This window comes from Nuphar pumila, chromosome 13, assembly GCF_984573655.1.
Source record: "Nuphar pumila chromosome 13, dmNupPumi1.hap1.1, whole genome shotgun sequence".
Lineage (NCBI taxonomy): Eukaryota > Viridiplantae > Streptophyta > Magnoliopsida > Nymphaeales > Nymphaeaceae > Nuphar > Nuphar pumila.
In genome coordinates this window covers 14,445,369-14,460,037 of record NC_143261.1, presented here as the reverse complement: position 1 = coordinate 14,460,037, position 14,669 = coordinate 14,445,369, and the positions used below count along the sequence as shown (strand labels likewise).

Sequence of the window (14,669 nt, the reverse complement as noted above, 5' to 3'; positions counted from 1 at the left end):
ATTTTTTTAAGTAGATCCACAATATACTTCCATTGACTTAATTAAGACAATTTTTGTTCTGTATGAGCAACCTCGATTCCCAAGAGAAAATGAAGTGGACGAAGGTCCTTGAGAGCAAATTCTGTTACGACAATGAAGCCATACATGATACTTCAAGTACAAGGTTTTGATGATGAGCAAGTGAAATCAACTGCATTTCAGCTAAGGCAATAAAGATATTGAAGAATTCGATGAAGAATCTTTGAAGACTAGTGTGCAAATGTTAAATTCATTAAAAGTCTTAGATTCTTGTAAGAGCGTTACTTAGAGTGCATATTTCGGTTGCATTTTACATAAAAAAACTTTAGAAAAACTTTTCTAAAAGAACCCTTCATGAAAATGTTTTTAGAAAACTCTTTTCTTAAATTTTCGTGTTTATTAGTCGACCAATAGACTCACCAGTCGACTAATCCTTTCGCGCCATATTTTCTAAAAAGTTATTTTTGTCAAATTAGTCGACCGAAGATTTTATCAGTCGACTGGACAGAATGTCTGTTTTCTGGAAATTTAGCAGCAGTCGACTAATGACTTTATCAGTTGACTAGACAGAACATGTGTTTTCTGAAAATTTAGCATCAGTCAACTAATGCTTTTATCAGTCGACTGGACAAAATGTACGTTTTTCAAAAGATTTTAGCAGCAGTCGACTAAAAGGTTTTTGAGTCTACTGATGATATTATCAGTCGACTAATATTATCTCTAGTCGACTAAGTTTTAAAAGTTCATATTTTCAAACGGCTCGATAAACAGATCAGTCGACCAACGATAACTGTCAGTCTACTAATAACTAATTATTAGTCGACTAACTACTATTCTAGTCGACTAATTTTGCCGTTTTTCCTGAAACTTCAAAAAGACGTGTCTTTTCTTTTTTCAAACATTTTGATCGTTCAAAATGGACTATTTTGACACCCTTTCATACCCTCAACGTATGAAAACTTTCAACTATAAATATGAGTGCATTATATATTCAAATTCAATCAAATCCAATTGAATTACTTCTTGTTTTTCACTCCTATTCATTCAAGTATTTATTTTCTCACTCACTTGATATTTTCACTCAAATTCCTTTGAGAGATAGTGAATTCGTGAGTAGAGTATTTCAACAACCTCAAAAGCTAATTGCATCTCATTTGCATTCAAAAGAAAGACTCATAGGTTGTATTGTAAGTTGTTACTTATTTCAATATTCTGTAAAAGGAAGGACTCCTTGGTTTAAAGGAGTTGTTTGCTTTCAGTAGGTGTGTTACTGGAAGTGGAACCGAATTTGGTTTGTGTATGATCTTGTAGTTACACAAGGTTGATAGTGGAAATCTCAAGCGGGTTTTGCCTGGGGATTGGATGTAGGTCAGGAAAGACCGATCCAGGATAAATTCTGGTGTTCCTTTGTGTGATTTCTTTTCAAATTGCAAAATCCGTTAATATTCCAAAGACAAATTTTTAAAAGCATTATTCACCCCCCCTCTAGTGCTCGTTGCCTCGATCCTACTGCACTTTCAAATTCCTTACCCATAGCTGTCAGTAATAATGATATCAACAACATATATTAAAATATAAGTTAATCTGAACCCATTTTTTTGGATAAATAATGACGGATCAGTGTGAGACCCATAGAACCCAATATGCTCCAAGTAAGTACTCAAGTGATGAAACCATGCTTAAAGAGCCTGTTTTAATCCATATAATTCCCTATGAAGACGACAAATATGATGAGGATATTGAGGACTCATAAACCCTTGTGGTTGGGACATGCATACTTCTTCTTGGAGGTACCCATGCAGGAATGTGCTATTGACATCCAACTGTCGAATTGACCATCCCAAGGTAACCACAATGGATAGCACGAACCTAATTATGGGGGCTTTAACAACAGAGCTGAAGGTTTTGAAGTAGTCTATACCTTCTTTCTGAGTGAAGCCCTTGCCAACAAGACAAGCTTTGAAATGTTTAATCTCCCCGTCATCCTGATGCTTGATCTTGAAAATCCACTTGCACCCGACAATATTTTGATTTAACGGAGGAGGTACGAGATCCCAAGTTTGTTTTTGAAGTAAAGCATGAAATTCAACCTACATGGTTTGACGCCATCATTGGTCGAAGTTGGTCTGCCGAAAAGTGGTTGGTTCACGATCTTGAGAAATTTCAACAAGCAAGGCTATGGGAAGTGGGTACCGGGTTGTAAGAAAAAGACGAGGCTTAAGAGATCCAGTTTGAGATCTTGTGATCATGTGGTGAGTGCGAGACAATTTTGATTGGACGTTGGGTGGTACAACCGAGGGAGATGAGAAAATGTGATCAGATGTTGCACTAGGTGGGTTCAATTGGGTGGGAGAGCTCAGGTGATTGATGGGGTCTAGATGTTAAGGAGATGGGGTCACAGGCGGTAGATCATGAGAGTCATGGGGATGGGCTGAGACCGATCCATTTGAAGTGGGACTTAGGGCAGGTGGAGCATGTAAGGTTAATGAAATGGGTTGAGAATGAGAGAGTCTTGGGCTTGATTTTGCATGCGGATCATGGTATAGAAACCGGTGTTCATCAAACACAACATGACGGGATATAACACTTTCTCATTATCAAGACGAAAAAAAATGTATCCCTTGTGGTTGAGACTATATTCCATGAACACACACTTAGTGCTCCGAAAATCCATTTTGTGAGTGTTGAATGGGCAAATACAAGGGTAGCAAGCACACCCAAAAACACATAAAAACTTACAATCAAGATTTTTTTTGAAACAACACTTGGTAGGGAGATTTGTTTTTGGTGATTGGTGACATCATCCTATTAAGGTATGTGGCAATTAAAAAGGCTTGATCACAAAACTTTTGTGGGACACTAGAGTGAGCAATGAGAGCAAGACCGGTTTTCATAATGTGTCGGTGTTTGTGTTCAGTCATTCCATTTTGCTTATGAATATTCGATGTCCTATACCTTGAGTTTGAAGAAATTTTGAGATATTTCTGTACTTACCTCTCCAATCACTTTGAAGGCTTTTGATCTTTCTATCAAATAGATTTTCCACATATTTCTTAAAAATTTGAAACACATGCATCACTTCAGATTTATTTGAAATAACATAAAGCCAGGTAAATCGAGAGTACACATCAATGAAATGAACATAATATCAATGTCCTCGAGAGGACACAATTGGGGTTGGTCCCCACACATCTGAAAAAACTAAATCCAAGGGTCTTGTCGTAACTAATTTAGCATCATCAAAGGGTAAGTTATGACTTTTACCCTTTTGACAAGCCACATATACCGTGTTGTTCAACTTATTATGATAAAAAATAAGACCACGACTGTTTAACACATTATTCAAAATGCGATAAGAAGGATGCCCTAATCTTTCATGTCACTTTTCCAATGTTGTTCTTTCACCAACATATGCCTGAGCCTACAAAAAGTTGAGTCTAATACAAACCATCTCTACTTTCCCCTGAAGAAGATGAGCACCTGTCTTGTGATCCTTCTCAAAACAATTGTCAGGATAAAATTCGAAAAAAAATGTTATTATCACGGGTGAACTTATTCACTGATAATAAATTTCGAGTAATCTCAAAAACATGCAAGATATTTTTCAAGGAGAATTTAGAACAAGATGAATGAAAAATAGACGAGCCTGAGTGTTTTTATTTTCAAACCTGCACCATTGCCGACTTTGAGGCTGTCATTACCTTGACATGCAATGAAAGATTATTCAGATCGACGATAATATGATGCGAGGTTCCTGAATCAAGGTACCACGAGTTGTCACCATAGTTGGTTGATGTTGGAGTAATGATAGGCTTCTAGGGTACTTTCTTTTTGAAACCTGAAAGCTCTAGACTTTCCATATGCTTGACAAACCAGATTTTGAGAATCTGAATTTTGATATTGTCGTCCATAGTTGGACCAACCTCCATGCCCACCATTTTGCCCCTTATTTTTGTAGAAATTCTTATTTCTATTTTGACTTGACTGATTTTGATAACCTTTCCCCCCGATTTGATTGCTTATTTGAAAATTTTGCAGATGTGCTTATGGATTCATTTTATTCAATCACCTCGACTTGGGCCTCATGAGTTAGAAGCACACCATATAACTCATCTAATGAGAACTCTTTACGAGTGTTGATGGACATTTTCAATTATCCATACTAAGCATTCGGAAGACCAATTAAAATATGAGATTAAGTCCCCTTCAATTGCTGGTTTAGAGGCAAGAGCTAGCTAGGTGATGGGAGATGACCCTTGCCTTATAAAAGTAAGGAGAGATAGAATCTGACCCCTTTAATAGAATTTGGAGTTGAGCTCGAAGTTGGTAAATTCGAGCTCTAGATCTAGCCGCATAACTGGTTTTTAATGTTGTCCAAACCTCAAATGAGGATGACAACCCAACAATTTGGCTATGGATTGTATCCGTGAGAGAGGACAAGATCCAACTCAGAAGAAGTTGATTTTGTTTTTGCCACTGCTCATAGGCAGGGTTCACGGTAGGAGAAGACTGATAAAGATGAGTAAGAAACTTATCTGGGCATGGAGTGGATCCATCCACGAATCCAAGAAGATCAAAGCTCTTCAACAAGGGAATGAACTGCGATTCTTAGAGCAAAAAATTATCATCGTACAATTTCACATTTAGGAACAACTGTAGGTTGTTAGGGGCAGTCAACAAGGAAGGAGGGAGGCATCATTGTACCAACAACTCCATCATAACCACCACTTCTGCTAGTAATGCTGCTGCTGGACGAGCTATTCATGGCTGCAGGTCGACGCCACTCTGATACCAAATCAAAGAGAGAATCTCGACAACGGTTATGCAATAACCACACACAAAGAAGAAGATGCACACAGTTTAACGTGGTTCGATTCCAACAGGAATCTAAGTCCACGAAAGTAAGGGAAACTCACCCGGCACTCACTCCTTTCCCTTTTTTATTATTCTCCTAAGTAGGAATTTAAATAGAGTTGGGTAAGAGATTCTATCTTATTGTTACATTTGCTGTTACATAATTTCTTATCCTTATCTGATTTCTTGTTATATTGATCCTTGATTTTAGGATCTGATCCAGCTCAACTGATCCCTGATTTTATCTTCTGATTTCTCAGCTTAACATGATCCTTGGTCTTATACTTAATAGCACCTCACCCTTTTGTTTCACAAAGTCCTGGAGCTTTTTCCCATCATTTCTTAAACAAAAATTGTATAGTTTCCAGTGCAAACAACAATTACTAAGTTCAAACTAAAAATAGACTGAAACAAACGAAAATTGAGTATATTTGGTCACTAGCTTAATTGAGGGGTCTTGCAATCGAATCTCATGGGGATCATAAGCAGCAAAAAAGTTCATCGGTTGGTCTCATCATCTGCAAGATGTATGCCCACAAGGAATAAAGGTGGTTGAGCAGCATCAGACACGGGATGGATGGTGACCCGGCGGTAGGGGAAGGAGGTATCCTATGCTCTCTCTCTCTCTCGATAATAAAAAGAAGAAAAGCACACTTGACATCATTTATTTTGTGCTTTACTCGACATGCTATAAGTTTCAAAGGGCATACTTTTAGAGAGAGAGAAACACATTCTGCCACTCTAACTATAGATTCAAAGTTACATTGTCGCTAAAAAAGAGACTAAAGAAAGAAAAGAAAAGAGAAAAAAGAAAACATATCACTACACAGCTCTTTTTGAGTTGCCAAGATCATTCATACGATGTCATGCGCCCCTCTTTCCTTTTCTTTTTTGAACATTTTTCATGATCACCACCATCATTACCACCACCTTCGTCATCCTCTTAATTTTCTCCACCCCTCACCAAAGAGACAGGACAGATTCTCCCAATACCAAAAGCAAAGAAAAACAAGAAAATTAATCAAGGGTGTTTGTGATGATGATGGTAAGCAGGGGCCGGGGAAAATGCTGTCGCATTGGAGGGTGGTGGTGTGAGGGGAAGCTGTTTGGGAGGCGGGCATTGGTAACACTTGGTGAAGAGCCCGAAGGTGTTGACCTGGTGGACGAAGTTGGTCACGCTAGCCCACCCACCGAAGGAGAAGCCCACGACGAAGACCCAACCCACCACGAACATGTTGACCACGTACATGCCGGCCCACCTGCCCACGAACCAAGGCGGACTCTCCACGGCGTTCTCTCGAGCAGAGGCGGTGCGGAAGGTGAGCATGTGGGCGAGGGCCGGAATGATGTAGACGGTGAAGCTGACGAGGAGGGAGCCGACGGTCGAGTTGATGGGGCCGAAGAAGGGGAAGACGATAGCGAGGAACCAGATGGGGATGACCACCGGCAGCCTCACAAGGGCGCGCTTGCAGATGCTCTTGGCCTCGTGCATCCCTATCACCTTCTCCCACACGAAGTACAGTGGAGTGCACGCGAACCCGAATGTGATGAACTGCTTATTAGAGTTGGTCGTCGTTCGTTCGATATATCCCCATCAAACGATGAAGCAACAAGAAACGATGTCAGTACTTTAAAAAGAATTTTACAGAAAATTCAGCATTAAACTTTCTCTCTCTCTCTCTCTCTCTCTCTCTCAACTAAGCTGTATTGGTTGTAGGTTCTAACTTTAAGACTTATCTCAACTAACTAGTTTGTTTTATATAAAATCTATAAATAAAAACAGAAAAAAGCTTTGACAAGGCTAAGCTGAGACAAAGTCATGCTTGCTCTTCCAAACAAGGAGAAATGAATCGACTCAGGCTCATAGTTTCCAATATTTCAAGTTGGTGTCTTCAATAATGAACCGAATGGGCTCGTGAACGAGCCAAGAGTGGTTAGGTCGGCTACTACCACATCAGGGCTCAGCTAGGTGTTAGTACGGCTGGTAAACAAATGCTCGGTTCGGCTCTCCATGAATGCGCGCGTTCGTGTAGGTGACGAGCAGAGCCATGAGCAGTTCGTTAAGCATAAACTAGGCAAGCACCAACAAGGAGTCTTCTTCTCGGCAAGGCTTGTGTAAACTCATAAAAATATAATATATAGAATGCAAGACATTATGGTGCTGTATAGCGAGTTAGAGTTCTTGAGATGTACATGAGAAGTTTGGGGTGGTGCCGATTTTGAAATTCATTTCATTTTTTTTACACGAGCCGACTCGTTTGACTTGGTTTGGCTCGAGCTCGAGCTCGAGCTCAGCTTGTCTAAACATGAGCAAAAGCCAAGCCCGAACAAGGCATGTTCGGTTCGTTTGGCTCGTTTACCAGCCCTAGCTAGGTGTTAGAGATACGTGGCTAAGGAGGAATATGGTGAATAAGAAAGAAAAATCAAGCCTATGCTAGTCCGATACAATTATCCGAGTGGAGTGCCCCTACGTACGATTCCCGAAACATTCCAGGGGCGAAAAAGACGCCCCCAGATGTGACCAATCATCAACCCATGCACTGCTTTTTTGTGGCACCCCACAGTGGCAAAAAATCGAAAGCTTCAGGAGTTCCTTTATAATGAGAAAAACGTAACGTCTTTTCTGCACTCTCTGCAGTATCAGTCAGACCGACACATCCCGCGTCAAGAAAAAGAAAAAAGACTCTTTTTTTATGTCTTGGAAGGTGAACTGCGTAAAGGAAGCAAAGAAATCAATGAAAGAAGGGAAAAAAAAACGAAAAAGAAAGGGAAGAGAGAAGGCTAGATAGAGAGGGAGGGCCTTATATTCAGAACCTGATGAATGAGCATCAGAATGACAGCTGCATCTCTGAACCCCGTCCTGGGAAGCAAAGCGAAAGCATTGGAGTGGTTGAGAAGCATGTCCCCAAATGCCCAATACACAGCCACAGCAGAGGGCATCGTTAGTGTCAGCACATACACAGTGGCCAGCAGATATATGGACTTGAACTTTTGGGGCTTCCACATGGCGTGCATTATCTCCCTGCACCAGTATACCACACAAATAAATCGATCATTTAAGTCACACATCTCCTCAACCAGCAATACCATATTCATAACAATAGTCATGTCAGATTCCCCCCTTTTCCTATAGGGATCAGAGTCTTACACAGTCACAGCATGCCCTCCAAACGTATACAAGATGTTTGTGGCGCCAGTGAAGTAAAGAACCAGCTTTGTTGGTCCTGAATGCTTCACTCCTTCAACCTTTTCAAAGACCATTATTAGTGATAACTATATAAGAGACTTAAAATGATAAGAGATCATGTAAATCAATGAATAAAGAAACACCATTTTAACAGTATTATGTTCGTTGGATGCTCATAGTGGTGTTTGTTTGGTTTTTACCTGTCCATGAACGAGAGCAGCAATAGTCATGTACCAAGATGTGTAGGTGGTCATCACCAGACCCAGGAAGGACCAGATTCTGTAGTTGTGGAAAGAAGGGATGAAGACTGTAGTGGCGCAGCATGCCCCAAAAATGTATGTCCATGTCCTCTTGTCAAGATTATCATTTATGTAGTAAATGTTACTGTATTTGTTCAAACCAATAAAGTAAATCAAACCATTTTCCAAGGCACTTGTTTGATATGATAGAAACACAGAATGTATGAGAGAAAAGAAAATAAATGAGGACCTGGCACAAGCTATGAGCTGGATGACAGATCCAAACAGAAGGAAAGTACAGTTGAAAGCCAGACCCACGTTCCTCCAATGCTTCCCAAGAAGCCCATCAAGAACTTCAAACCACTATAAATCAAAACTTCAAAGGTTTAAAATAGAAAGGAAAGCCATTTATTTATCAATGTAATAGACAAAGAAGATAACATCACAAAAAGACTGTTCCAAAGGGAAAACAAGGAGAGAAGTTGTGAATGAATAACCTGAATGACATGATTTCTAAAGTCAACCTTCTCTCTCTCCTTCCTAGTTCTATACTCCACATAAAGGATGCTGATTAGATATGCTGTCCAGCTACCCATCAGTCCATAGAAGAGCTGAAACATGATGCCTGAAAGCATCCCCAGTTGAGAGAAAGAGTATGGCAGTGTGAGCAACACTTGCGCCACCTGAAACAATCAAAAGCAACACAAAAAACTAAACTACCACAAAGTGAAAGGGAAACATAAGAGAACTGTTGTGAACATCAGTGATGTTTTAACACAAATGTAATGCAACAAAGAATGCAAAAGCCAAGTGTATAAATGTAGCAAAGAAAGGAGAAAAAAAACTGGATGTGCACATTAGCTGCAAGAAAAGCAACCGTTAAGCCAGCGCGGCCACGTCTCTGATCCCGGACGCAGTTTCTCCCCGTAATAAACAAAAAAAATGATGATGGTGATGCAGGGAAATGAAGATGGAAATACCTGATTGGAAGCGCAACTGAACCAGGCATCATAGACGGAGCCACCATGCCAGAAGAATTTGGAGAGCTTGGTTTTCATGGTTTTTGGTTTGCCTTCTGTTTCCATTTCCACATAGTTCCCTGCCACCACTGTCTCCACCTTGTCCGTGGCCATACTTGCAGGTGGTTCTAAACAGCAAGAGAGACAGAGAGCTCCGAAAAAGGGTCGAGTGCTTGGAATTCTGGAGGGTAGGGGGTGGTGTTTGGTATTTATATATTCTGGAGACCAGGGCCGATTTTGTTTGCCACAACGGTCGAAATGATCGGCGGTTTCATGAAATAATCGGCAGCTTGAACAAAACCGCTTTTCCAAATAGAGGGGTTTGATGATTGATGATCAAACTCTCTCTCTCTCAAAAAAAAACATGGCTTGAACGCACGAGCGGGTTGCCCCACCGGGCTTGATCAGGAATTAAAAAAATCGGCAAATTTCTCCGTACCGTTTAGACTGTACCAATTTACGAAGTCACCCACCTTTGAGAGTGAAAATTGCACTCCTCTGCCATGATGTGTCGAATCTTAGCATTTTGGCTATGCAACAAAATTACACAGTAAACATAGTCCTGGACCTTATCATAATGTTTTTGAATCCTTTTTGTTCACAAGCGTTCATACTGTGCTAAAAATGGGATATTTTCAATGTGGTTAAAGTATGAAAATAATGAGTTATTTTGGGTATTTTATTAGCTTTTGAAAATACCATGATAAAATTACATTATTTTGGAAACGCTGCCGATCGTAACTATTCTGTGATATTTACTGTTTCATAATTAGCTTTAAATAGTAATTAATAGTCAAATTTTTTTAGTAAGCAAAGTTAAAACCCAACTTTAATTAATGGTTAGCAGGATGGGCGGGAATCCAGCTGACCTAATGCAGACCCCACTGATAATAAAACTCTACAACCACCGTGCCCTAACACAAGCTTTGGCATTGCTGCAAAGGATGAAAACTCACAATGTCTTTCAACCTGAATCCAACCCAACCCAACCCACCTAACCCAAATGTGCCAAAATATTCAAACCCTTGGGGCTACATGTTCTACGTTATAAACACATGATAACTTTTAAAAATTATATTTTTTATTGCTTTCTACGTAAGGACATCTACATTCCCCTTATATTCATGGATTCATATGAAATATGCTAGAGAAAATGTATTGATGTTTTATTCATCACCTACCATGACAGAGCATTTATTTGGCTGGCTGTGTAGACAAGATGTGAGATTGAAACTTATTAAAAAGGATTTGTATCGATGTTCATCTATAACGGAGTGAAAAAGAATAAAGAATAGGAAGGGGAGTTGGGAATTATTCCACAAAAACGCCCGGCATGATTGCTTCCAATGAGGGTGGCTGCTTTACAAGAATACAAAAGGAAGGGGGCTCACATGGATGGTCGACACGAGGCTCTGACAGCCCTCCCAATGCCCGCCCATGGCCTTTGTTTTGTAAAATCCTGTGCCCTAGGGAAACGGCAATGCCCCATAAAGAAAACATTCCCTTTACAACCCTCCAAAGATAAAGGTAAAGAGAGTCATGATTGGTGAGAGCACGATAAAGCCCACTAAAAGCAATCTCGTTATTATTCCTCTCCTCTACCCAAACCCTGTTATCATCAAGAAAGACCTACCAATATCTTAAAATCAATTAAAAGTCTACATCAAAACCCTTGGGGTTTATCAAATGGAGAGAGAGAGAGAGAGAGAGAGAGAGAGGGGATTTGTACTTGTGTCTACGACTAGTCATACCAAATTATTCTTTATAGTAAATAATGAGGGGTAAAATCATTACCATGGTTAAGTAGGATGGCTAGTGGGATTTAATATTAGATCATAGGGGAGTGCAACAGACAATAAAATGGCTGTATAAGAGCATCATTCTCATTATCAGCTTTTAATGGAACTTCTTGTCATCCTTTAGTGCAATTAAGTTCGTGGCTTCTCCCTTTTAACGCAAATGAGTATGTTGGCATGCGTTTGATTTACTCAATTATCAACTCTGCATCTTCTTATGTTTAATGTCTCGAGAGTTTGACCAACATCTATGATTTCTCAGTCAGAGTTGTTTTTTTCTCTAAGCCAGGGGAAAACGGCCTCTGGTTGGTAAAACCCTTGAAGCCTTGCTTCTCACTAGAGAGCACTGTGGTCAGCATCGGCCCTGAATCGTTTAGCCAACGATTCAGGTGAATCGGCCAATATTGATTCTCAAGTGAATCGTTCTGAATTGACTAAAAATAATTAAAAAATATTCTGTGTCAATCAAAACGTGTTACAACCATTAAAATAATATTAAAAATTTTATTAAGTATTTTTCATTTATCAAAAAATAACTGATTCAGGTTAGTATCGTATCGATTTTATGTTGATATGATATGTATTGACTGATACAGGCTGATTCAGGCCGATACTGACAACATTGCTAGAGAGTACACTCAGCTTCGATCTTGTGGCAAGAGACCTTTATATAGGTTTTAAACTTGTCTTGTTGGTGACTCACAAGTCACCCCTAGCAGATCAGTGGAAACCCTTGCGGGCTCAGGGTTGATGAGTTGATTTAACAAACTGAATAGCTGCTCAATATAGGTGAGAACTGCAAGCTGGTTGAACTTGGGTTGGCTGATGACTGACTCGAGGGACCACCAGACTCAAAACCCAATTGAGCCTGATGCCAGGAATCCTTGTCCAAGTGAAGTGATCAATTTTGAATCTGCCCAAGATGAACATTTCTGTGTGTGTCCAAAGATCAATCAAACCTGCACAAACAACAACTCACTAGGAAGACAGTTCAAGATGAATAATTTTTCTATTTATTTATAACTGGAAAAACTGCACCTGGCATGAAGACTTGCCAACCTACGGTTGGTTTTTAAACCATTAGTGCAAGTTATGATTGAAGCTCCAGCAGTGCCTTTTTTTTGTTGAGGGAAAACTTTTCTGCGTTTTGTTATTCTTTCGGTTCCATTGCATACCCAATCTTTGGTTCACTCGAGTAATCTGAAAAAAATATTGAATTGAAAAAACAATACTTGACTTTCGGTGAAACCAAGAAAACATGAGGATTGAACGAATGACTTTGCCTTGTGTGGCAAGTTGTTCACCACTTGATTTGTGGTTTTCAAAAATAATATTTACCAACTTTCATGCTTCTAGTTCTTAACGCTGTGCACATTTTGAAACCTAAGGTATGGCCATGGATTGATGGTTTGTCAGAAAATACTGGCAGAGAGAGAGAGAGAGAGAGACCGGTTTGATCTCACAAGCTTAACCGGTCCGGGTCAGTTGGGATCCGAAGCCCATTCTGGAGATACAGACTTGATAAAGGAATAACAATCTGGCTTTGTAGCTAACCCGAGAACCAGTCACACGGATCCATTCAGATCTATATTATAAGCTAGTAAAAGGAAGTAAGAAAACCGTACTTGGTTACCTTGGGCCATCCATGCAAGGACCGTTTACAGTCCTAACAATACCACTACTTTGAAATTTGACCAGTCTTGGTAGAGTACCTGACTCCCATGTAGTGGTGGGCACTGGGCCGTGCAGCCCGAGGGACGGCCCGGCCCAGCCCACAATGGGCCGGTAAATTTGTCAGTGGCTCGGCCCAAACCAGCCCGAATATATATATATATATATATATATATATATATATATATATATATATATATATATATATATATATATATATATATATATATGTGTGTGTGTGTGTGTGTGTGAACATGTAAATAGCCAACTTTGTCCTATTATGAGTCGTGAAATGGTCATGTCTGTCATATTCTTTCATCTTTGCCAAAACACGGAATGAAGCAAAAAGTGAGTGACACCTAGTCTTTGTCGGTTCATTATATAGTACAATTATTGTCTACTGATAAATTATAAGTGTAAGCTTTATCTGCTCAACAAAACTGCATAAATGCGCACAACATTCCAATTTTTCTGTCCTACAATTTCTCCCAAGCTTTTGAAAAACTTATACATTGCCATCTCACGATCAAGAACATGTTTATTTATAAATAAATTATGTAGATAATATTTGCTGGCATTGATCCACAAAACCCTCAGAAAATAATAAAGGATTAGTAGACTTGTAACGACTTAAACTTGGGCCTCTCAAGCCCAGGTTCGTGGACCTTAATTCTAAAAAAAAAAAATTATTACAATAACTTTAAAAATCACACCAATTATTTTTCTTTTCATAAGTATTAAAGTGTCACACATCAATCAACAACAGTTATTGCCATTTAAATGAAAGTGACAAAAGTACATAATCAAAATAAAAGAAAATGCAGTGAAAAATACTCTAAGTGCTGAAAATTTTGAGGGTAGCTGAGAGTTCTTGAACCTATCGTTTGGCAGCAGTTCTTGAACCTATAATTGTAATCAAGAGAGGTGGTAAGTCAAAAAATCATTAAGTTTTCATTTACAAATTAGACACGACAGTTACAATTGTACTGAGCTCCAAGCTTCTAATCTTAGTTTAGTTTGTTAACTCGACACACATATTATTTATAGATTTTAGCTTCTTTACTATTTTACTGTCATTATTGTCAAAGTAGACATTCACATTCTACTATAATCGACTATTCTGGAAATAACCTCTTTGAGCGTAGCAACCCATATAGACAACTTAGAGTCTAAAGTTTTGGCCAAACATATGAACCGCTCACAACAACATATTCCAAATCGACCCAGAATATGAATTCACAAGTGTTGCAACTGCTCGCTGGTTGCAAGCTGAAAGCCATAAAATACTCATCGGTAGCTAGCTGAAGAGCTCGAGGGTCTATACATGCCCCCAAGGTTTATAGTTCATGCTACATCCTACATGTGTCTAGTGACAATATTTTTAACCCCTAAAGATCACCTAAGAATTTTTGAGCAATTTATAAGGTATGAATGAGGTACAAATTACAAACAATGCTCTAGACCATGTCTAACCTATTAGAGTTTCTTATCATGCTCTGTACTGTTATCCTATGCACATTATTTTTTCAACTTTTATTTCTTGACATTAGTGTCTTATACAATCATCAATGTATATCCACTAACTACTTTTAACATGTAGACATATATCGCATATCTAAAGATAACATCCCATCATATAGCCAACTCATTAAGTCATGACACTTACAATGCCCCTACTAAGGCATAAGCATAACATTCTCAGGACATATCCTATCTTGAAACTTTAGAACTCTACACATATTTCTCAAAGTCATACATTAATTTTTAACAATATTTTATATGCATTAATGTCATGATTATCTTCACACATGATACATTCATAATTTAAATCATGTCATAAATAAAAAAAATATGTAACATGTATCATCATATTTAAACATCATAC

The 14,669-nt window shown here is 39.0% G+C and overlaps 1 protein-coding gene across 1 annotated transcript; it reads right to left on the bottom strand.

The window, feature by feature from the left end:
- Window positions 1-5,893: 5,893 nt before the first annotated feature.
- LOC149817852 (auxin transporter-like protein 3) lies at window positions 5,894-9,431 on the bottom strand. Its single transcript, XM_089986100.1, has 7 exons — window positions 9,279-9,431; window positions 8,796-8,981; window positions 8,549-8,661; window positions 8,260-8,443; window positions 8,021-8,118; window positions 7,687-7,894; window positions 5,894-6,424 (listed from the first exon to the last, which is right to left on the bottom strand). Exons 1-7 carry the CDS (start codon window positions 9,429-9,431, stop codon window positions 5,894-5,896), a joined length of 1,473 nt encoding a protein of 490 aa, XP_089842226.1.
- Window positions 9,432-14,669: the final 5,238 nt, after the last annotated feature.

Bases quoted from the DNA above. Each gene is read 5' to 3' on its own strand.
- LOC149817852 (XM_089986100.1), bottom strand. From the start codon at position 9,431: ATGGCCACGGACAAGGTGGAGACAGTGGTGGCAGGGAACTATGTGGAA. The intron at 8,982-9,278 runs GTATTTCCATCT...TGATTGTTTCAG, and splicing joins TCAGTTGCGCTTCCAATCAG to GTGGCGCAAGTGTTGCTCAC. The intron at 6,425-7,686 runs GTTCTGAATATA...TCTAATAAGCAG, and splicing joins TTCTGATGCTCATTCATCAG to TTCATCACATTCGGGTTCGC.